The sequence below is a fragment of the Anolis carolinensis genome, chromosome 2 (genome assembly GCF_035594765.1).
Source record: "Anolis carolinensis isolate JA03-04 chromosome 2, rAnoCar3.1.pri, whole genome shotgun sequence".
Classification (NCBI taxonomy): Eukaryota; Metazoa; Chordata; class Lepidosauria; order Squamata; family Dactyloidae; genus Anolis; species Anolis carolinensis.
This window is the reverse complement of record NC_085842.1, coordinates 197931041-197955325: the sequence shown is the minus strand read 5'-3', so window position 1 is coordinate 197955325 and position 24285 is coordinate 197931041. Positions and strand designations below refer to the sequence as shown.

Sequence of the window (24285 nt, the reverse complement as noted above, 5' to 3'; positions counted from 1 at the left end):
GTTGAAGCAGGTTGGACTAGATGCCCTTTGGGGATCCCTTCTTCCTCCTCCACACTCTCCTTGGCACTGCCTTTGTTTGTGGGGGCAGCAATTTTCAGGAGACACACCTAGGGACTACAGGCAACATACTAGTGTGTCCCGACACACAGTTTGGAAAGTTATGAACTATAGCTTGAAAATCCCCCCCCCCCAAGAAAAATTCCCAAAAGTAAACTCTGATTTTGCCATTTTACAACTACACCATTGCCCAGAACACTATGTAACAAAATGTAAAACATTTTCTGTTCCTGGTTTGAAAGTGTTATTTCCTGTTTAAATGTGCTCTACTTACTTTGAAATTAGTTGTTTAACTCCAGAAACTTCACTTTTGTGGCTGCCACAAACTATGTTGAATTGGTTGAGACTCGAGGAGATGTGCTGCAGGATGTCTCACAAAACAACTGTTTTGCAGTTTAATCAACTTTTTCCATATTTTTTATGCTAGAACCCATTAAGAAATGACATTTATAACCCAGGAACAAAAATTGTGTTACATATACTGCTTATATATCCCAGGATCCGATCCCAGATTATCTGTTTATCCAGAGCCGGCCCTAGGTATTTTTCAAGTGTAGGCAAACAGAATTTTACCCCCCCCCCCCAAAAAAAAAACAATCAAGGAAAAATAAAAGCGTTGGATAAGCGAAAATGTTGGATAATAAGGAGGGATTAAGGAAAAGCCTATTAAACATCAAATTACATTAAGATTTTACAAATTAAGCACCAAAACATCATGTTTTACAACAAATCAACAGACAAAGCAATCTCGATTGCACCCCCGTATGTTTGGCGCCCGAAGCGACCGCTTAATTCGCCTCATTGTTGGACCGGCTCTGTGTTTATCCCAGGTTATCTGGCAGTGTAGACCTATGTAATCCAGTTCAATGCAGATAATCTGGGATCGGATCCTGGGATATAGGGCAGTGCAGAAAAAGCCACAGCATGAGGGGTTTAAGCATTTACAGATTTTGGCCTCCACAGAATAGTCCTGGAATCAAATCCCCGTGGATACGAAGGGCCCAGCAGAATTTATTTCCATGCCTGCTGTGCCTGGAATCCAATGCAAATTGCTGCAGAATAAATGAAAACTGCCAGTGGATGTAAGATACAGATCCCCTTGAGCATGTGTGACATTTGTTCACTTTCTTCCTTCTTAAGCTGGGGAGTTAATCTCTCAAAATGCATTCATTAATCCTGGCTAAACTGCAGGGCAGTCCTGGACCAATCTAGATCCAGGCTGATGTACCCAACTTTGTCATCCAGTAAGGCCAGGGGAGGATACTGTCCTATTTTCGGACTGGATGCCCAGTTTGTGTTGAGAATCCAGAACCCAGGATGGAATTTTTTACCTTTTGCCACAGGTAGCCAAATGTCTTGGGCCAGCATTTCACACTGACCTATGAGCTACCATCCACTCTTCTCAAGGGTGCATCTACACAGAATCATAGAATAATAGAGTTGGAAGAGACCACATGGGCCATCTAGTCCAACCCACTGCCATGCAGGAAAGCACAATCAAAGTATCCTGATAGTTGGCCATCCAGCCTCTATTTAAAAGTTTCCAAGGAAGGAGCTTCCACCACATTCCGAGGCAGAGAGTTCCACTGTTAAAAAACCCTGTATGGTCAGGAGGTTCTTCCTAATGTTCAGGTGGAATCTCCTTTCCTGTAATTTGAACCCATTGCTCCCAGTCCTAGGGCCCTTTCAAACAGCCATATAACCCAGAATATCAAGGCAAAAAAATCCCACAATATCTGCTTTGAACTGGGTTATCTGAGTCCACACGGCCATATATTACAGTTCAAAGCAGATAATGTGGGGTTTTATTTAGCTGTGTGGAAGGGGCCTCCTTCTCCTTGCCTCTGCATGGAGGTTACATTTTAGCTTTAGCATTTAATGGCCTTGCAGATTCAAAGCCTGGCTACTTCCTGCATGAGGGAATCCTTTGATGATAATGATGATGATAATAATAATAATAATTTATTTGTTTGACCAGTCATATGACCATTTCAAAGTGCAACATAAATAAAAACAAGGCAAAAAGGATGGGAGGACAGGCAGCTGACCTTCTGTTTGCTGTCAAAATCTTATTTTCCTGATTCTTCTTTCAGGAAATGTGCTCTTTTCTTGATAGCTTTCAGGATAAAAAGGCTTACTCTGATTATGGTGGATCTTTCTTGTCCTTGCAAGAGGACTGTCAGAAGATCATTTCTGTTGGGGGACCTAAAATTAGATAGTAATGGCTGTAAATATCTGTGTCGAAGTTCAGCATATGATGGGCAGTCAATCAAAAAATGTTCGATATCTTCCTTTGTTGAGAGGTGGCCTTGTCTGGAATTCCCATTTTCAGAGTGTTGTTCTTTATTTACTGTTCTGATTTTAAAGTTGTTTTTTTAATATTGGGAACTAGATTTTGTTCATTTTCATGGTTTTCTCCTTTCTGTTGAAACTGTCTACATACTTCCCTCAGGCAGGAAACAGCCAGGATTTGAATCTGCAAGGCCATTCAATGCTTTTATTTTTTTTATTTCGTGCCAACTGCGACTTGCAAAACTGCAATGCTAATCAAGGTGATCAATTGCAACATTCACACTTGCCTCAAAAGACAAGAGTTCTTTCTCTAACCCTGGACCTTCCACAGATATATAAACCCCACTTGCCTCACAACTGATAAACCTTTCCAATGCTAATTAGGGTGATTAACTGAAACATTAATGCTAGCTTCCAACTGACAAAAGACTCTTGTCACACCCTAGACTCTCCACAGATATATATTTTTTCCTTTCTTTGCCTAGTTTATCCATGCCTCACAACTTCTGAGGTTGCCTGCCATAGATGTGGGTGAAACGTCAGGAGAGAATACTTCTGGAACATGGCCACACAGCCCGAAAGACATACAACAACCCTCAGACATCACAACCTCTGAGGATGCCGGCCATCGATGTAGGCGAAACGTCAGGAGAGAATGCTTCTAGAACATGGACATACAGCCTGGCAAACTCACAGCAACCCAGGCTGCTGTTTTGTTTGCAGAAAGAAAGGCCTTGGGATTGAAGAAGAGCTCTTGCAATAGCCAGCCCACTGGGCAAGGAAGAAGAGTGAGTGAGTGAGTGAGAGGGAGAGGCTGAGCATTGGCAAGCAACTGGGGCGCATGCGCAGTGCCTCCCGCTGGCCCTTCCCTCTCCATTTAAGGTGCAGAGCAGCCGGACGCCGGCAGTCGAAGGAAGAGAAACACAACGCTGAGCAAGCAGCCAACGCTAGAAAAAGAGACCATGAGGGAGATCGTGCACTTGCAGGCCGGCCAGTGCGGCAACCAAATCGGAGCCAAGGTGAGGGCAACGACAGAACGGGCAGAGCCAGCTCCTTTGGGGATCTCCCAGATCCTCTTTTTGGATGCCGATGGGAGGGATTTGGGACCTGCAGTCCAAACAAAAAGGGGGATCTGGGCATTCAGGATCCAGAAGCGGCTCCTTTGGCGGAGGATCGACCCTATGCTCTTGAAGCTGGGTGGATCTCTGCAATGCGGGCGCCAACATGGCTCCCAACCCGCGTTTTCTTCGCGGCGACATCCCAGCCCGTGGCATTTCTCTCTCCACCCCCAACTTCCTTTCGAGCCCTCTTTCCCATCCCTACTCGATTTCTCGGGTTCTGCTGTTCTTAGTCCCGCCCACGCGGTTTGCTGTCAATCACTTTGGTTTTCCCCATTTCAAATCCAGTTGAACCCATTTTGAGAGATGATGGATGGATCTGGCACTTCCCATTCACACTTGATATGCTTTTTTCTGATTTGTGATACAGGCCCCTTCTTCACTGCCATATAAAATCCAGATTATCTGCTTTAAGGTGGATTATGTGAGTCCACACTGCCATATAATCCAGTTTAAAGCAGTTTAAAGCCAGGCTGTGGCACAGGCTGGTGAGCAGCCTGCTGCAATAAATCACTCTGACCACGAGGTCATGAGTTCGAGACCAGCCTGTAGGGGGGTGAGCACCCATCAATTTAAAAAAAATAGCCCTTGCTCGTTGCTGACCTAGCAACCCGAAAGATAGTTGCATCTCTCAAGTAGGAAATAAGGTAGGTACCACTTATAATGTGGGGAGGCAAATTTAACTAATTTACGACGTTTGAATGAGGAAGTGCCATCACAGTGGATGATGAAGCAGTTGCTCCTCTCTGTGGCCAGAATTGAACATCCCCTCAAGAGAAGGTTAAATTGCCTCTGCGTCTGTCTCTGTCTCAGTTTTATGTGTATATGGGCATTGAATGTTTGCCCTATATGTATATAATGTGACCCGCCCTGAATTCCCTTCGGGGTGAGAAGGGTGGAATATAAATACTGTAAATAAACAAATAAATAAATAATCTGGATTTTAAATGGCAGTGAAAGTGGGGACTAAGGGCCCTTCCACACAGCCCTATATTCCAGAATATCGAGGCAGAAAATCCCCCAATATCAGCTTTGAACTGGGTGATCTGAGTCCATACTCAGATAATGTGAGATTTTCTGCCTTGATATTCTGGGAAATATGGCTGTGTGGAAGGGCTCTTAGGTCCACTCCATAGAGCTGAATGAAACCCCACATCTGCTTTGAACTGAATTATATGGCAGTGTAGACTCACATAATCCAATGCAGATAATCTGGATTTTATATAGCCGTGTAAATGGGGACTAAGGCCCCTTACACACAGCTGAATAAAACCCCATATTATCTGCTTTGAACTGGATTATATGGCAGTGTAGACTCACATAATCCACATCAATGCAGATAATCTGGATTTTATATAGCAGAGTAAATGGGGATTAAGGCCCCTTCCACACAACTGAATAAAATCCAACATTATCTGCTTTGAACTGAATGATGTGACAGCGTGGACTCAGATAACCCAGTTCAAAGCAGATATTGTGGGATTTTCTGCCTTGATATTCTGGATTATATGGCTGTGTGGAAGGGCCCATAGACTAGAAACCCTGAAGGATCTTCTCCCCTCCGCCCCCCAAAAAAATCCTTGTTTGGATACTTCCCCAAGACAATGATAGTATAGTGGGCCTTTGGCACCTGCTGGGGTTTGGTTCCTGGACTTCCTAGGGAAACCAACATCCATAGAAGCTCAAGGGCCCTTCCACATAGTCCTATATCCCAGAATAGCAAAGCAGAACATCCCACAATATCTGCTTTGAACTGAGTTATCTGAGTCCACACTCAGATAATGTGGGATTTTCTGCCATGATATTCTGGGATATAGGGAAGGGCCCCCAGTCATCATAAATACACAGCCCAGCCCTTCAAAAATTGTGTCTCTGTTTTTAGGTCTTTTCCAGTTGTTATTGAGGGCGTTGATTCAGAAAATTGTATTTGATACACTGCATCAGCTCTAGTTTCTTAGGTATGGTTATCATGATTTCTTGATCGGGAAGGAGATATGTAGATGGCATATGTTGTGTATGCAGAAACTAGAGCTAATAGAGGGAAACGGATTACCCCATTTTTGAAATCCGGTCAAATATACCCAGAGACAGGTCTAACATTTGAGGCGCTAAAATGTGTGTTGGCCAGTAGTATAGACAAAGGAAAAATAAAATGGTGTCCCGTATATAAAATGGCAAAATCATGATTTGCTCTTTTGGATTTTTGAAATGTTGTCGAGCTATGGAGGCGGAATCCGTTAATGCAGAGAACTGTCTGTGCTGGAATGTGAACTGCTGCAATGCAATTCTTCCTCATGGCATATTTGTTCTGTAGGAAACTGTCCCTGCAGTGGACTCCTGCCGCATGTCAGTGTAGCAAAAATAGCTGTGTGCTTATCCGAGGCACAGAGATATGAGGTTCTCCTGTCTCATGCACAAGAAAAAGATGTCAGAGAAAGACGAGTTATATAAAAGAATCAGATGTTTTGACCTTTTCTTCCTCACCATCATAGGATGTAATTGTTTTGAGATGTGTCCTGGACTATGTCCAGTTTACTTAAAATTGTCACCTTGAGTTACAACAGCTTGGTTTCTTGGATGCCTTTGAGCCAGTTCCGCTAACATTGATTTTCCAGATTGGGCGCCTCCCTCGCCTCTTTTGATAGATCCAAACAATCTTTGGATCTTTGGGTGCCCCTTCTAGTTGCGCCTTTGACTCTGTTGGCACAGTGTGTTTGTTTTTGACCCACAGCATACTTTTAGGGTATACCTCACAACCTTTGAGGATGCCTGCCATAGATGTGGGCAAAATGTCAGGAGAGAATGCTTCTGGAACATGGCCATACAGCCCAGAAAACACACAACAACCCTGTGATTCTGGCCATGAAAGCTTTCGACAACACTTTTGGGGCTGCTTTAGAAAAACAGGACTCCGTGAGGCTTCCTGTCTGTTAAATTGTATCCACGGAGCTCCAATGTGGCCTCCTGCCAGCCCTTGTGGGGAAATAAGATGTTGCCTTTTGCGCTCCAAGGAAGAGGAAGTCAGTTAGATACGTGGCACACCTTCTCATCCAGGGCTTCAGAAATGCTCCACCCTTGTGAGTAATGCAGAGCTCAGCTGTTGGCGGGGGTTGGGATTGTGGGTGGCACGATCTGATGGGACTTTGTGCTTTTGCTTGGGAGCTGCTCTTATTCTGATCCTCTATATAGTCCCAATTTCAAATATTTTCCATCTGACTTGTTAGGTTACGTAGGAGGCTGGAGCTAGACTAGTCTTTGTAGTTCTAGGTCAGCTTAAGGCATTCTGAGGCCTAACCTCTTATGTCTGGAAGTAAAGCAGGGAATCCTATGGATCTTTGGAGCGATTCCCGCAATCTGCAAAGCTGGTGGGAGTTCCTGGGAGCAAGGCCGTAGCCAGAAAAATTGGGGGGGGGGGGGTTGAACCCCTAACACACACACACACACCGCCGGCACAGGCCTGTGTGTGAATAAATTGTCAATATTTGCTTGAAATAGTGCTTGCAGTTCTGGAGGGACTCTTAATTTTTTATGTCTCATAGACTTAGCATGGGGATTTGGTTAACCAGTTAAAATTCATGAGTAAACCAGTTTTTTCTATAACCTGAAAAATTTCGGGGGGGGGGGGGGTGAACACCTGCCTGGGAGTACCAAAATATTGGGCTATGAAATAGGGTGGTGAATAGTCCCTGTCTATAAGGCTGGGTATGCCATCATAGAAGAGCTTTATATTGTTGAAGGCTTTCACGGCCAGAATCACTAGTATGTTGTGTGGTTTCCAGGCTGTATGACCATGTTCTAGCAGTATTTTCTCCTGACATTTCACTATATCTGTGGCTGGCATCTTCAGAAGGTCCTGAAGATGCCAGCCACATATGCAGGTGAAACATCAGGAGAAAATGCTTTCTTTTCATGTCGGGAGCAACTTGAGAAACTGCAAGTCACTTCTGGTGTGAGAGAATTGGCTGTCATTGCCCAGGGGACGCCTGGATGGTTTGATGTTTTTACCATCTTTGTGGGAGGCTTCTCTCATGTCCCCACATGGAACTGGAGCTGATAGAGGGAGCAAATCCACGCTTTCCCCGGGTTGCAATCTTCACTTCAGCAACCCAACCTTCAAGTTATCATTCCTACTGACACACGGGTTTAATCCACTGCGCCAGTGGGGGCTCCAGGAGTAAATGCTGCTAGAACACCTCCATACAGCCCGGAAACTACACAACACCCACAGGAGAGCTTTTTCTCCATGCAAAAGAGCAAAATCAAAGGGAATGCCTCCAGCCCAGAGCTTTTATTCCTGGTTGCCTCTTCCCAACCCCCCAAACCTGGCCTTATGCCTTGCCTTGTGTGAGCCCCCACCTGCTGCCTGAAGTTACAGAGGCCAGACACCAGTTTATCACTTCAGGGAGAGGCTAGGGGTGAGTCACCCGCTGCCAACCCAGTTCACTTTCCCTGTAGTTGATCCCTCCCTCAGAGAGCCTGCCTGAGATCTCTGTCTATGAATAACCCAAAGCTGCTAAAGCTAAAATGTAACCTTCAATGAAGAAGCAAGGAGAAGGAGGCTCCTTCCACACAGCTGTATAAAATCCCACATTATCTGTTTGAACTGGAATATATGGCAGTGTGGGCCCTTCCACACAGCTGTATGTCCCAGAATATCAAGGCAGAAAATCCTACAATATCTACTTTAAACTGGGTTATCTGAGTCCACACTCAGATAATTTGGGATTTTCTGCCTTGATATTCTGGGATATAGGGCTGTGTGGAAAGGCCATCAGATATCCCAGTTCAAAGCAGATCATAGATATTGTGTGATTTTTTTTAACTTTGATATTCTGGATTATATGTGGAAGGGCTTGAATAAACCAGTTGGACCTCTGCTTCTGGAGGTCTTTCTAGCCCAACGCAGCCACTACGGTGCCTAGGATTTTTGGCGGATCAGACTGGCTTTGCAGTTGCCTTGCTGCAATGCCCTCCTAGGATTTTGTGGCGGTTTCCCAGCATAAAACTGCAATTTGCTTCCTCTCCAATGTGCCTGTTTTGCGGTCTTGTTCAAAACATCTGTCTGACTTTGTGGATAAACCTAGTGAGGCTCTGAAGGCATTAATTAAGGGGGAAAACAGCTCATGGACAGCTTAAAAAGACTTATCTGCTCAGCATGCTGTGAAGGATGCAAACGCCCCTGCAGACCTGATATGCCTCCTTGGGGATTGAGGAATCATCCTGACCTTGAGATTTAGGGCAGCTTTTTCCAGTCGCTCCATGGGCTTTCTGATACATTGCTATAATCAAATGCCCTCGCCCCCCTGTGTGCTGGGACACAACCCTTGTGGCTTGGTTTTGCACAGAGCCAAGAGTAGCCTCACCCCTTTCATGGAAATGACTTATGCCTGGATCTCTGCTCAGCCGTTCAGCTTCTGCAGAACAAAGAGAGCCACTGCACTCTTGGCAAGGGTTTAAATGCGCATGTGCATTAATATTGCAAGAAACCTCTCTCTCCCATACCCAGTCTCGTCAACCCATCTGCCCGCGATTGAGACTGGTCAAATGGAATTATTTTGAGAAGATGAACGGGGATTGCCTCAATAACTAGTCACCAGTTACTGTTTTTGAAGGGGGTGAGTTGAGAAGACAAGGAATACTCAGTCATTGGAATTGGGTCATTTTCATGTACAGTTTTTTAAAAAAGAAATGCACCTGTCCTCCAAAACCTCAAGTCTATAAAGGACAGGAGGATGGCTGGAGAGTGCTGAAGAAGGGGGAAGATTTGGGATTGATCAGTGCCACTTCCTTGCAGCAGCCAAATCCCTTCTTCCTGGAGAGTGACCTGACAGCTGATGGGAAGTGCGGAGGAAAAGCTCATCAGCCATCTTCCTATGTATCAGACTCCTAGTAGTAACCTGTTCTCCTGCAAGATTTGTGACTGCATGCAGTGTTTGCCTTACTGGCCTAGCTGCTTTCCCTGAGGGGTGTGTGTGTGTGTAAGTAAAAGAAGAGGCTAAATAATGCAAGGATGGCTGCACCCACCCTTCAAGTCTCCCTCCATCGGCAGCTTCTCCTCCTTCTCGTCCACCCCCACTTCGAGTATCACAGGCGCTGGGTATAAATAGAATCTGCCACTCAGGCTGCTGCCGTTCCTGCAGACATAGACCGTGAGGACTCCATTTTAGAGTCACTGAGTCTTTCAGGAGGCATTCAAAAATGGCTGGGGATCAGTGTCCTACCTACTATGCAAGAAGTGGGTCAGATCTGATGGAGAGATGAAGGGCAGCCTTATCCGTGACGTGGAGGCAAGGTCTCACCTTACCTCTTTGAAGCTTTGAGATCAGCGTATTGATAGAGCAGGATTGGTGAGAATAAGGATAGACTTGTAGTGGGATAGATTTCTGGAAGCCAGGGCCCTTCCACACACCCTATAACCTCAGATATCCCACAATATCGGCTTTGAACTGCGTTATCTGACTCCACACTGCCATATATTCCAGTTCCAAACAGAAAATGTGGGTTTTTATTCAGCTGTGTGGAAGGGGCCCCAGTATTTAAGCCAGGAAGTTTTTTCCCCACCTTTGGGAAGAGGCATTGTGCCTGACTAATACTTGACGTTACGTCAGTGTAGTGTACTAAGAGTGCATGTATAAAAAGCACACTTATTCTCTTGGCGCTCATCTCCATTTCTAAGCTGAAGAGCCGGCGTTGTCCGTAGACACCTCCAAGGTCATGTGGCTGGCATGACTGCATGGAGCGCCGTTATCTTCCTGCCGGAGCAGTACCTATTGATCTACTCATGTTGGCATGTTTTTGAACTGCTAGGTTGGCAGGAGCTGACTGGACTTAACGTCAAGGGAAACATTTACCTTTTTATTCTCTTGTGAATCGCTCAAATTGTACGAAAACGCGGAAGTAAGAGGGCCCTTCCACACAGCCATATAACCCAGAATATCCAGGCAAATAACCCATAATATCTGCTTTGAACTGGATTATCTGAGTCCAAACTGTCATATAATCCAGTTCAGTGTGAATGTTATGCAGCTGTGTGGAAGGGGGCAGAGTTAGCAACATTTTCAAGACAATAAATGAGGTTCTTTCATTAATTTCAGTCCACCTCTGACACAGATTAAAATCCACAAAATCTATTCTAAAATAAATCAGATAGCTGTATAAAATCCACATTGAACTGAATTATATGGCAGTGTGGGCTCAGATAATCCAGTTCAAAGCAGATATTGTAGATCTACCTTGATATTCTGAGTTATGTGGAAAGGCCCATAATCTTACAGGTATTGCTACATTTCTTCTTCCTCTGCTCTCTTTCCTTTTTATACTACAACTAATACAGCAGTCATTGAAAGTTAACACTGTGCAAGAGTAGTTGATATTCCTGTGGGTAACACTATAGCAGGCTTACACAAGACATGTGGGGAGGGATGGGTCACCCAGCCCTGTGCACTGGCTCCAGCTGATGCTGGAACTGCATGGCACTTGTGATGTGGGGAGGGAGTGTCCAGCCTCACAAAGAGAATCCATTCTCATAAGGCCCCACTTAATTTTCATTGGGGCAGTGCTACTCAAAGTGATAGCCTGCAGACTGGTTCTGGTTCATGAGCTGCTGGCCATCTGTGGCAATTTTCTGGAAAGTTGTGTAAACACATTAATAACAATATGATACCAGTCACTGCCATGTGGGGGAAGGTACTACTAAAAGTACACAGAAATCTATGAATACACGTAGAAATAAAGTTGTCCTATTACTAGCTAATATACATCATAGAACAATGGTAACAAATCAAATAGGATCATTCCAGATGCATGAGAAATGGACAAATGCAGACTATTTACAACATCACATTAAACATTATGTTCATGTTTATATGTTTTTCCACAGTGACAGATAAGTATATTCAATTGCTGAGTTCAATACTTTAAATTTCAATATTGCCCCACGCGGATAAAAGTCTTAGGAATGCATGGTCAATAAAATAAAATAAAACAACTGATAATTCCTTCTGTAAATAGTGGTTCTGGGTACTGGGTGCTGGCAACAGCAAATCTATTATGTTGTCTTTTTAAATATAGTCTACAAAAGCTCCAGGAGATTCTACTACGAACACATGAAAGAACCCTCAGAAGCAACCTGAAGAAGGGATATTTATCCAGAAACAAGGATCACAAAATACCCTTGTTGTTTTTCACTCCTTGATGTTTTACATTCCTTTATACGCATCTCCGAGACACTCATTTATATGGAACTATGCTGAATGTATTTAAAGTGTGAACCACTATTTACAGAAGGAATTACCAGTTGTTTTATTTTATTTTATTGACCATGCATTCCTAAGACTTTTATCTGCGTGGGACAATATTGAAATTTAAAGTATTGAACTCAGCAATTGAATATACTTATCTGTCACTGTGGAAAAACATATAAGCATGAACATAATGTTTAATGTGATGTTGTAAATAGTCTGCATTTGTCCATTTCTCGTGCATCTGGAATGATCATATTTGATTTGTTACCATTGTTTTATGATGTATATTAGCTAGTAATAGGACAACTTTATCTCTACGTGGGGGAAGGTACCAGTCCACTACATCAGACTGTTTGAGCATCAGATGTGGCTGATCCCATTGAAAAGCTCCACCTCTATACTGATACGAAAACATCTAGATTTAGCTCTGCAGTAGACCAATGACTCATGCAAATGTTTCTGTTCCCAGTTGTAGGGATTATGGCAGAGTAGATAGGTAGAGGTTAGATGTGTGTTGGATTCTTAACTAACATGAAAGCAATTGATCTTTCTGCATTGGTGGCAAGAAATCTAGTGAGGAGTGTGGTTAGAAAAATAAGTGGAGCCTAATCAGAGATAGGGGCCCCTGGTGGCACAGGGTGTTAAAGCGCTGAGCTGCTGAACCAAAAGGTCCCAGGTCCAAATCCTGGGAGCGGAGCGCCTGCTGTTAGCCCCAGCTCCTGCCAAACTAGCAGTTTGAAAACATTCAAATGTGAGTAGATCAATAGGTACCACTCCGGCAGGAAGGTAACCGTGCTCCATGCAGTCATGCCGGCCACATGACCTTGGAGCTGTCTATGGACAACGCCGTCTCTTCGGCCTAGAAGTGGAGATGAGCACCAACCCCCAGAGTCGTTCATGACTGGACTTAACATCAGGGAAAACCTTTACCTTTTACTAATTAGAGATATACATGCCACTCTTTGCCAACATGATGGCCTGTCAAATGTTTTAAGATTGTGATAATCTTTTAGCTTTTCTGGCCAACACATCTGGAGGGCATCAGTAGGGAAAGATTGATAGAGGGCCCCACTTCTCAGTATTAGTCTCAAAGCATTCAACTACAAATCCAATTGGCTCCTATATTTTATATATTTATTTACAGGAAGTTCCAAAGTTATACAGGAACTTCTCAGGTTATAAATAACATAGGTTTTGTGGGTTTGTTCTTAAGTTGAATTTATCTGTAAGTCAGAACAGGTTCATTTTTAAGTGTGACCCCAGCCATATAGATAGATAGACAGATAGACATAGATACATACATATATAAGCTTTGGATAGCGTAGTGTTTGTTTTGCTGTCTGTGCCTTTGTTCAGAAGATTTCACCTCACTTTCTGTCCCTGTGATCATTGGATTTTGAAAAATGTGGCTTGTTATGGAAATAAGCATTAGTGAGAAAACTTCAGTGGATACTCCTTTTCCCCTGATAACTCTTTCAGGAGTTAATTTCCCTTCCGAGGGGTAGATCCAATATTAAGACACCATCCAAGGAGTGTCTTAACATTAGATTGTATTTAAATATGTTTTTATATATGCTTATTTTAATTTTAATGAAATTGTTTCATGTTTTACGCTGTAGGCACTATGTAGTGCCATTTGTCAGCCGCCTTGAGTCTCCCCAGGGGTTGAGAAAGGCGGGATATAAATATAGTAAATAAATAAATAGATTTCTCTCACTTCCTGTTCCTATTCTTAACTATGAGTCATTTGCAAGTTGGATTTTTGTAACTCTGGGAATACCTGTATTTTTACAGGAATATCATACCCTTCTTACTTTCCTTAATATTAGCCCTCAATGTATTGTCTCTGTCGCTCCAGAATTTCAGTTGTCCACTTTGCTATGGAATAAGTCTGTCTTCAGCCACTAGAGCTGATGAAATGTCTTGCTTGCGGATAAATAGTTCTGGATATTGATTCTTGCCCAGCCTTGAACCTGCCCTTTCTGCCTGGCCCCTGGTCTGCTGTGTCCTTTATTGGGTATATAGTGTGGCATCTACCATTTGAGGGCCAAAGGGCACCTGTGCATCATCTTACGTCTTATCTATCCACAATCATCTCAGTCTTTCTGTTCTCATATTGCACCTAGATCTGTGTTACAGTCTTTGGATCAAATGTCTGAACATCTAGGCAACAGAGCTGTCATCTTTTGAATTAAAATTGGAGGCGTATTCCAGTCTTTCAACGAAATTGAAGTGTCCTCTTACTCGGATATAGATCAATTGATAGCCTTCCTCTCTGGAATTGCAGGTTGGCTCATTGCTATTATTAATCAGTCATCCCGCCTTCCCCTCAACTAGGACCCACATACAGTGTATGCTTTCTAGGCAGTGGTCATTCCTCTTAAGATTTTGCCACCCTGAAGTCTAGTCAGCTGCCAGGCAGGATGAATTGAGGAATCCTAATGCAATATCATCTCAAGGGGGAAATAGTGCTGCAGTATGTGTCTGTTGCAAGGTGCCAGGAGGACAACATAGCTTCCTTTTCAAATATGCCAAAATATTATAAAATGTTCTTCAATGTTTATTTTCCAAATCCAATCTAAACCACTTGTGGGAAGAGCCTTGGAAATCTACACAAACACAAGATGGTCTATGTACAAAGAAAATATGTCCAAATAGCATGTAGTATTATTAAAGTTCCCCGTACAAAGCTCAATTTGGCAGTAACAGACAAAATGAAAAGGAGCAACAGCTCTTAACACAAAAGTTATCCATCATTATTTTCTTCATTCCGGTATACAGCAACATGACCAACCATCTGTTTACTTTGTTTGGAAGATATTTTCATTGACTATGTATCCCTGAAGCCTATATACATTGGAATCAATATCAGACTTGGATAACTTTTGTGTTAGAGCTGTTGCTCCTTTTCATTTTGTCTGGTGCTGCCAAATTGAGCTTTGTACAGGGAACTTTAATAATACTATATGCTATTTGGACATATTTTCTTTGTACATAAACCATATTGTGTTTGTGTAGATACTTTACAAGTATTCTGGGATTTTGTATAAGAGCCTTGGGAATGCCAGACCGATAATAAAATGCTTTGAGTTAAACCCAGCTCTCTGTGATCAAATGAACCATTTAAGAACTGAAGGAAGGAAGCTGCTTTGACTCAGAGAATGGCTTGCACTGTGTTCCTTTCCCTTAATATCTATTGGGTCAAGACCTGCTTCATCAGAAAAAATCATCATGGAATCTTCCAGTAACATGGATGATTAACAGAGCTGGCTTTCCTCCATACATGTTTTTTGTAATACTGCCAGCAGGTAATCAAATCTTGCTCTCCAAAGTCATATTCCAAAGTTTCAATCAATATTCAGTCATGCTAATGGAAGGTTCTGGTGAAGCTTCAAAAAGAAAACAATAATCTAAGCTGTAGAAAGAAATACATTTGTTTGACCTTGTTCTGAATAGCTTCCTTGGAGTATTTTCCTTTGGCCCATGACTGGCCTGGAGATCCTAGTGGCTTTTAGGACAGAATGAATGGACGCCTGGAATTCTGTACCAGACAGTGACTTGATCTTTAGGTTCAAATAAAAGTGTGATGACAACTTGCTGAGTTTCCAAAGTAAGATTACTTCTAGGTTCGTTTCAAGATATGGGCGTGTTTTTTTACAGCTAAAGCATGTGCCTGAAATACGATATGAGAGAAGGTGTCTTGTTACTCTGAATAAAAGCACCATGTGCACCAAGCTGTGTTAAGGGTGTATCTGCAGAGTAGTGCTGATGCTGTCAATGGCTACATGTGTTGAAATTCTGGTTACGCTCGTCAATCCAGACATGCACACATGCAGTAAGGTAGTTAGTTCTGCAAGCTTGGTTCTGGCAGCACTAACTAGCCACAGCTTCCCAGCGTTTATATGGGGTTTTCTTCATGCCTAATCTGCAATTTCCAGGAATCTTCTACACACAGAGCATTTATCAGGGCTACCTTGATTGTGCTTTTCCTGCATGGCAGAGGGTTGGACTAGATGGCCAGTGTGGTCTCATCCAACTCTATAATTCTATGTGTCCCAACATTGACCTGTGATTCCCTCTTCATAATTAAACTGTACCATGTGTGTTGCTGTGTGTTTTTTGGGCTGTATAGCCATGTTCCAGAAGTATTATCTCCTAACGTTTTGCCCACATCTTGTGCTGGTACGGCTGTACCAGAAGCTCCAACTTTATTTTCTTGCAGCTAATGTTTGCAGTCATAGGACAGGCCGCCTGTCAATCATCATTAAGTTTGGTTCCGCCCCTTGTTCAGGGCTCTGGGAGGGAAGGAGCCATTTTAAGTCAGTCTCACTTAAGGAAGCTAAGCTATAGGACGTAGACCAGCTTGTCCCGTAGAAAAGCTTTATATCTCATTAACATCCGGGGATATAGGATATCCGAGAAAATAGAAACAAAAATTCCCAGGGAAAAGGTCCCAAAAGCTCTGGCTGAGAGCTTACAGCCTCTCAGCCTCACAGCTCCTGAGGGAAATAGTCCTAAAGTTTCCAAAGAAACCTCGGAGAGAGAACAGCATCACAGATTCACGGAACCCCAGCTGAAACATCTGCAAGCCTTGGTTGGTAGGTCTACTCGATGCCCAGACGCATTTGGAATCGGTAGTAGGTCCCACATCAGCTAGGCCCATATGATAGACAGCCTGGGAGAGGTTATAAGGGGATTTTCTTCTTACAGAGAAAATATAGTTATCCCAAGCCAATTGCCCGTCCCCTGAGGACAAGATTGAAAAGCCAACAGTTTATTAAGGAAACCTTGAAGTGTTATTTGACTCCTTGAAGATTTATTATTTGTTCATCAATAAAGACTTTGTTATTTCATTAAAGACTCAAAAGGCCATCCTTTTCAGGGACATCCTCAAGAACCTCTCTTTAGGTGCCCTGGCTTCCCGCTGGGCATAAAGTATATGTCGTATAGAAAAGACAATAGTTACAGGCCCAGCGCGTGACAGAACACATCTATGGCAGGGATCCTCAGAGGTTATACCTCTGAGGATGTCTGCCATAGATGTGGGCAAAACATCAGGAGAGAATACTTCTGGAGCATGGCCTTACAGCCCAAAAACATACACAACAACCCTGTGATTCCAGGCATGAAGGCCTTCGACAACACATTGTACCATGTGTGTAGTGCCCATGGGTCTTTAAACACATCTCATACCACTATAGGAAAACTGCCTAATAATGAATAATATTTTTAGCCCATTTAGCCTAGGGGTGGTAGAATCATGGCCTCTAGTGCGTTCCATAACTCTCACTCTTCCCCTGTATAAGAACATTGTTCCTGGTGGTGGTTGCCAACTCCCCCAAAGCCTTAAAAACGGGCTTACCAAATCACAACGTGAAGTGTCTGAGCTGGATTTTCAGCTACCTTTGATATGCATGTTATCTCTTGCTGAGATATGTAGTAGGGTAACTTCTGACTGAGAAAGATCCAGTCTGATACCCTAGCTTTCCATACTCAGGGGGATTTTGTGAGAGAACCATGAATAAGAATTGACCCATATATAATTTTTTGTTGTGGCATAGTTCTTGGGAGACTTGTGCATCTGTATCACAATGGCAGGTGATGTGGAAGTAATACTTTGTGGTTTAGAAATAAAAGTTGCCCCCCCCCCCCGCCATACTGTCATGTACTGAGAATTATTTTCACAAGCTTCATTTATCAGTAGGAGTGATGCTTTGCAAGATGTTGTCCTCTCTTGTCCCTTTCAGGTAGTACCTTCTTTGAAGAGAGACATTCTTTCTTCTGATACCTTAAGTTGGCAGTTCTCTAATCATACTTAGGGTCTTCCTCACTGAGATGTGCAGTTAGGGTAATGGTTCCCGACCTTCTTTAAAAAATCCAGGGACCACTTTCTAACATTAGTACCAAAAGGGTTATGAATCAGTTTTTGGTCAACTTTAGATTTGGTTTGGTTATTTGGGGTGCTGATTCAGAAAACTGCATTTGATAGACCACATCAGCTCTAATTTCTGATACAGAACATATACCACCTAGTAGTCGCCATCTCTCACAGAATTTTTTTTTCCGTGCCAGGAGCAACTTGAGTCGCTTCTGGAGTGAGAGAATTGGCCGTCTGCAAGGACGTTGCCCAAGGGACGCCCGGATGTTTTGATGTTTTTACCATCCTTGTGGGAGGCTTCTCTCATGTCCCCGCATGGAGCTGGAGCTGATAGAGGGAGCTCATCCGCACTCTCCCCGGGTTTTTTTTTCTTTTCACAGAAAATCATATTCAATAATCTAGAGCTGGTGTGGTCTATCCAGTGCAATCTTCTGAATCAGCACCCCAAATAACTCCAGGAACAAGCCTAAAAACAAAGACACCAAGAAAAATTTTTTTTTGGTTGGGCTGTGTTATTATCCGTAGAAGTAACATTTAGGCTGCGGACCATATTTTAGTTCTTACAGACCACTGGTGATCAACGGACCACAGGTTGGGAACCACTGAGTTAGGACAAACAAGATTCCTTAAAGCAGTTTGCCCCACCATTTCCGTATGTGATAGGGCATGTTATTTTGTCACTTTAGATGACATCTGCGAGAACTCTTAGTCCTGATGTCTACCCTAAATGAGCTGAGCCAGTGCATGAGAATAGTGTGGTGAGGAAAGAGCACAGGGAGAGAGGAAATATTACTTTGAACTATAGATAGGCTCAGCTTATGATATTATGGTGCCAGAATTGAATGGCAAAATGGTGCATGCACAAACACCTTTCCAAATATAGAAATCGATTGGACTAGTACTTGAATCTTCCTTCAGCATTGATGATAAGATATTGAACATTTTTTCTTAAAATGCCCCTATTACAACAAGATTCGATCTTTCTATTTAGAGCCTCTGCTGGAGAACCATCCTCATCTAGAGAATAAGGAGAAATTGCACATCCTTCTAACAGGGCTCAGATAAAAACTATTTTAAAACTGACCCTTTTTACGCAAAAAGCGCTGGCCATCTGCGAGAAGATGGAAGCGGAGAGCTGTGATATTAATGCCAATAACAAAATCCAAATTTAAAATTTACTATGGACAAGCCACTAGTTTTACTTACCTTTGCCCCCGCTTAAACCTTACTTTAAGGGAATTATTAATTTTAATTTTAATCTTTTTATTCTGTATTTGCACAAATACCTAGGAGTGGGTTGGCAGGCTAGTAGGCCGGGATGCTTTGTATCTATACATAGTTTTACATGGTTTTACTGTATGTATGGGTAAGTGTGTACGTTTTGTATGTTTCACATGTTTTGATATGGTCAAAATTGACTAATCAATAAAGAGTTGTTGTTGTTGATAAGATATTGGAGAGTTGGTATTGTTATCATTCCCTACCAAAGGCCAGGCTAGCTAGATGACAATTGAAGTTCAACATTATCCTGAAGTATGGAGTGACCCAATGTAGAACATGGCCCATGATCCTCTGTAACATGCAGGAGACCCACAGCATGTGGGCTTGTATAGGAAACGTAACCTGAAAATGGTGGGCTCAGCAAGGTTCAAATACTTTTATCACACTTAGTTTTTTCTCTGTGAAACTGAATATTGAAGTTCCTTCAGAGGCCAGAATGATCGCTATACCTTGTTGAATGAAGAATAATGCATACCCTTGGACAGCCAGTGCTCGAGATAATTGGTAGCAAATCCAATACATGCCATCTGATTACTATTGGAGTCAGTGGGGGTGATTCTGATACCCAATCCCTAAGGCATCAAGTTCACTGCTCTCCTCCCATGTGGCAGATGTTCAGTGATAGTTACTACTGGCTGTCAGCTACGACGGTGAAGAAAGACCTCCCCTTGCAGTGCCGTTATGCCTCAGGGACTAATATGAGTAAAATATTTCAAATGCGTGGAGAACCTGAATAGGATGCTGCATGATACCGTGGGAGACCAATCTGCTGAGTTTTTCTCCTGCTAGAGCCCAGCTTAATGAATGATAAACCAAAGAAAAACAAATGGTGAAAACCATTGTTTTTTATGGATAATTTCCAAAACCTCTTGCTTGCTTCAGGATTCTGGGTGTTTTATAATATAATATTATAACTTTATTCTTATATCCCACCTCATCTCCCCGGAGGGACTCAAGGCAGCTCACATGGAGACCAAGCCCAAAATACAGCATAAAATACAACAGCAAATGCATTTTAGTCCTAAAATATAACTTTTCCAAGCTTTCCTTGATCGTAAAGCTTTAAAAGCTTTCTGAAGCCCACTTTGTTCACTTTCACATTTCAGAAAACTCTAGTCTAGATCTATCTTTGCCCAAGGTTTTGGTCACATGAGGATGACGGATGCTTTTGTCTTTACCTCCCCACTTACAGTTCTGGGAAGTCATCAGTGACGAACATGGCATAGACCCAACTGGCACCTACCATGGAGACAGTGACTTGCAGTTGGAGAGGATCAATGTCTACTACAACGAGGCCTCAGGTTTGTTTCAAGCAAGGTTATATGTCTCAATAGTATACCCAAGTCATCATTCCTTAGTTTCATGCAAGTCTGCTGATTACCTCTCCAGGCCACTTCTGCACTTTTATACCTCAAATATTTTTATTTTTTTATTGAAAGCATCTGTAGACCTTATTTTGCAATTGAAAAAGATACAACACAAGGTATAAGAGCTGAGATGGGGGCGAGGTGTTACAAGTAATCTTCTAGCAAAGCAGATAAAATCCTGCAGCCTCCAATGGTGGTGGATGCAAACATGCATGGCAAGAGGTGAAGTGACACTCCAAACCTTCCAGTTCCTAATTTAATTTAATTTGCAAAAGAGAACTGCAACTTGGGGACGAGAGGAAGTGGCATTTCTGTTTTTCTCTCCCCCACTTGTTTGATGTTATATAGGATGGCATAGTGAGTGTTTGGCATCTGGGGGGGTTGGTTTCAGGACCCCTGTGGATAGTAAAATCAATGCATGTTCAAGTCCTGTTATATACAATAGTTTAATAAAATGATATCCCTTAATTAAATTGGCAAAATTAAGGTTTGGTTTTTGGAAGTAATTTTGTTTTCCAGTCATGGATGATTTAATCCATGGATACAAAATCCATGCATATGGAGGGCCAGCTGTATTCAGTTTGCAAACTAGTTTCCATACCAGAGACCAGTTGATGCTACTTGCTCTTAGCATTGCCACTATAATCAGTTGGCCCACTTTCTTCTCTCTTCCTGGTTTTTCTGCCCACATTTTTGTATTTCCCACTTACTCACACCTCCCTGGCAATATTTTGGCTCCAGTTTCTGCTGTCATCTGACATATCTTGAACTAGACTCTGACCTCACTGCCTCTGACTGTCCAGTTGTATATAGTAAAAACAGGATACTAAAGTCCCTGTATACTTTTAATATTTGTAGAAGAGGAAGTTTTAGCCGATGTTGCTTATCCCTGCTGAAATTTCTTCTGTGTGTGCAGAAGTCAAATCATAGAATCGTAAAAGAGACCACAAGGGCCACTCAGTCCAATCCCCTTTTGCCATGCAAGAACACAATCAAAGCAATCCTGATAGATGGTCTCCAGCCTGTTTAGAAACTTTCAGAGAAGGACACCCTACCGTTCTCCCCAGCTGCATATTCCACTGTCAAATAATTCTTACTGTCAAGAAGTTTTTTCTAATGTTTAGGTGAGATCTCTTTTCCTATAGTTTGAATTCACTGCTTTATTTCCTAATAATTGGAGCAGCAGAAAATCAAGTTGATCCGTCTTCAATATGGTATCCATTCTAGCGTTCAAACATGGGTATCATGTCTCTCCCAACCCTCTAGCCTCTATCCTAAACACACCCAGCTCCCTAAGTTGCTCCTCAAAAGGAATGGCTTCCAGACCTTTGACAATATTGCTGTTAAAGGTACAGGACCCCACTCAAGTTTTCCCCTAGCAACTCTTATTGTAAGAGTCTGTAGTAAGGGAAGATGCTAGATTAAATCAATTTTTATTTTTATAATAAATATAATGATAATAAAACTTTATACCCTGCTCCATTTCCCGAAGTACTCAGGGTGGCTTACACTGGGACAAGGCCAGAACAGTATTGCATCAATAAAAACAGTAACACAATAAAATCACAGTATAATAACACATCTTTTAAAAAAAAAGGTAAAGGTTTCCCCTGACGTTAAGTCCAGTCGTGACCGACTCTGGGGGTTGGTGCTCATCTCCATTTCTAAGCCGAAGAGCCGGCGTTGTCCATAGACACTTCCAAGGTCAAGTGGCCAGCATTACTGCATGGAGCACTGTTACCTTCCCGCCGGAGCGGTACCTATTGATCTACTCACATTGACATGTTTTTGAACTGCTAGGTTGGCAGGAGCTGGGGCTAACAGCGAGCGCTCATTCCGCTCCTGGGATTTGAACCTGGCACCTTTCGGTCCGCAAGTTCAGCAGCTCAGCGCTTTAACACATTGTGCCACCAGGGGCCCCTTACAAAAGTTAAAATAACTTAAAACATAGTATTTTTATCATGTCAGAAGCGACTTGAGAACATATTGTAAGTCACTTCTGGTGTGAGAGAATTCGCCAGGAGACGCCTGGATGTGTTACCATCCTGCTGGGAGGCTTCTCTCATGTCCCTGCAAGCTAGAGCTGACAGACGGAAGCTCACCACGTCTCACAAATTCAAACTGCCAACCTTCAGGTCAGTAATTCAACCTTCAGGTCAGCAGTCCAGCTAGCACAAGGGTTTAACCCATTGCGCCACTGCGGCTCCTATTAAATTAATATGAACACTGTCATTGGTTAGCCTGCAAAATAGTCTTTCTGCCTTCTCCACCTGATCAGTGCCTGTTATGGGAGTGAATCTAGTAAACTTTTCATGAACCCTGGAGTTAGGGAAGGGAGGGAAAGCAGTCAGTAGCAGCTGTCTGCCATTTCTGCAGCTGCTGCAACTGAACAGTTGTTGAAAAAGGATGACAAAATTGAAGGCATGCATTAAAGAAGCATCTCCTCAAATCATCCACCTCCATGCAAAGAAGCCAGAGAGTGGTGTGAAGGTTTAAAACACACCACTACTGCTAATGCTAAGCATCCTTGGCCCTGAAAGCTGCATCTGAGAGCTGTCATTCTTCAACTGCATTTCAGAGGGAAAGCTTAGTTACACGTGATCAGTAAATAGGGATAGTAACAAAGCAGTTCCTGCTTTGAACTGACTGACTTACTTGGCCCAAGCTTGTGTGGATAGACATTAGAGCCATTCTCTTGGAAAGGGAGGGCTCTTGCCACCAGTTGGATTCCTATCAATTCCTCTAAAAACATCTCTTTGTCTTTCTCCTTTCAGGTGGGAAGTACGTGCCCAGAGCTGTCTTGGTTGATCTCGAACCTGGCACCATGGACTCAGTCAGGTCTGGTCCTTTCGGGCAGATATTCAGGCCTGATAACTTTGTATTTGGTAAGGAACCCTTCAGAAGGAGCAACAGTAGCCTGCTCTTGCAGAAACGGTCTCACTGAATTTTAAAACCACATTTTTTCCTAGGATTTGTGTGTATAATTGATGTCACTGCTTCTTTGGTATTACAACATAGCTGTTTCCCAAAGGGTCAGGAAACCATTTTTGGTAACTGGGTCTTATATTAGATGTAGAACTTGGGCATGGAAAAGCATGCAGTATTTATCTTGTAACCTACTTTCAAGGAGCAGGGTAAAGGTGCTCCCTTCTTAATCTAGGAACTGTAGTTGTATACTGCCATGCAGACAGATAGCTTTTTATTGCAGCCACACTGTCTTTGTCTCTGGGATAGATAGATTTAACTGCCTATCCTTGTACTGTTTGCAGATAATATAAATCTAGAGTGGGAACTTAAAGCATTGCCTGTGAGCTTAAAAACTGCTGATGGGAAAGGTTCTTAACAGCAAAAATAACTCTTACATAAACCATCTCTGGCTTGTATTTTACTTCTAGATACAGACTGAGCATCCCTTATCCCAAATCCTTGGATTTGGGGATTTTAAAATTCATTTTTCTATTTTGAAATATCTGTATTTTTTTAAAAAGGTACATAATGAAGCATCTTGGAAATGGGACCCAACCCTAAACACAAAATTTGTACATTTTTCATCTTTGTACACATAGATTGAAGGCAATTTTATGCACAACATTTGTAATTGTGAATTGGTGTACCATTAAAGCCACCCATGTGGACAGGTTTGGAGTATTTTGGATTTCTGGGTAAGGCTGCTCAAGTTAGACTGCATTCAAAAGCAGCACAGGGATTTCAAATTTTATTTTGCAAGACATTATTTTTCTTTGTATCTTTGTGTCTGATGGGAGACACACAGGTGCTGCTAGTCACAATGGCAGGAAAACATCACATTCTGAGCTCAGAACTTCTAATGGATGCCACCTTCAGTTTTCCCATGTGTCGTAAGGGCTAATAACTGCTTGCTTAATTGAAGGTGGAGTTTTCTTGTGAAAATTTGGATCTGTTGATGACATGCACAAAATTTTGCATATGCTTATGGAAGGCCTGAGGCATTCCCAGACCATTAGAGGCATAATTTTAAAAATTAGAAAAGCACTTATTTAACAGAACATGTGTAATTTTGCTGTATGAGA

At 42.6% G+C, this 24285-nt stretch overlaps 1 protein-coding gene across 1 annotated transcript in view; it reads left to right on the top strand.

Moving 5' to 3' along the window:
- Positions 1-3207: 3207 nt before the first annotated feature.
- tubb4a (tubulin beta 4A class IVa) overlaps positions 3208-24285 on the top strand; it is a 32079-nt gene continuing 11001 nt past the window's right edge. The window contains exons 1-3 of the mRNA XM_003216748.4: positions 3208-3368; positions 20062-20170; positions 23011-23121. Coding sequence (XP_003216796.1) covers positions 3312-3368; positions 20062-20170; positions 23011-23121 — 277 coding nt within the window. The 5' untranslated portion in view covers positions 3208-3311. The remainder of the gene's footprint in view (positions 3369-20061; positions 20171-23010; positions 23122-24285) is intronic.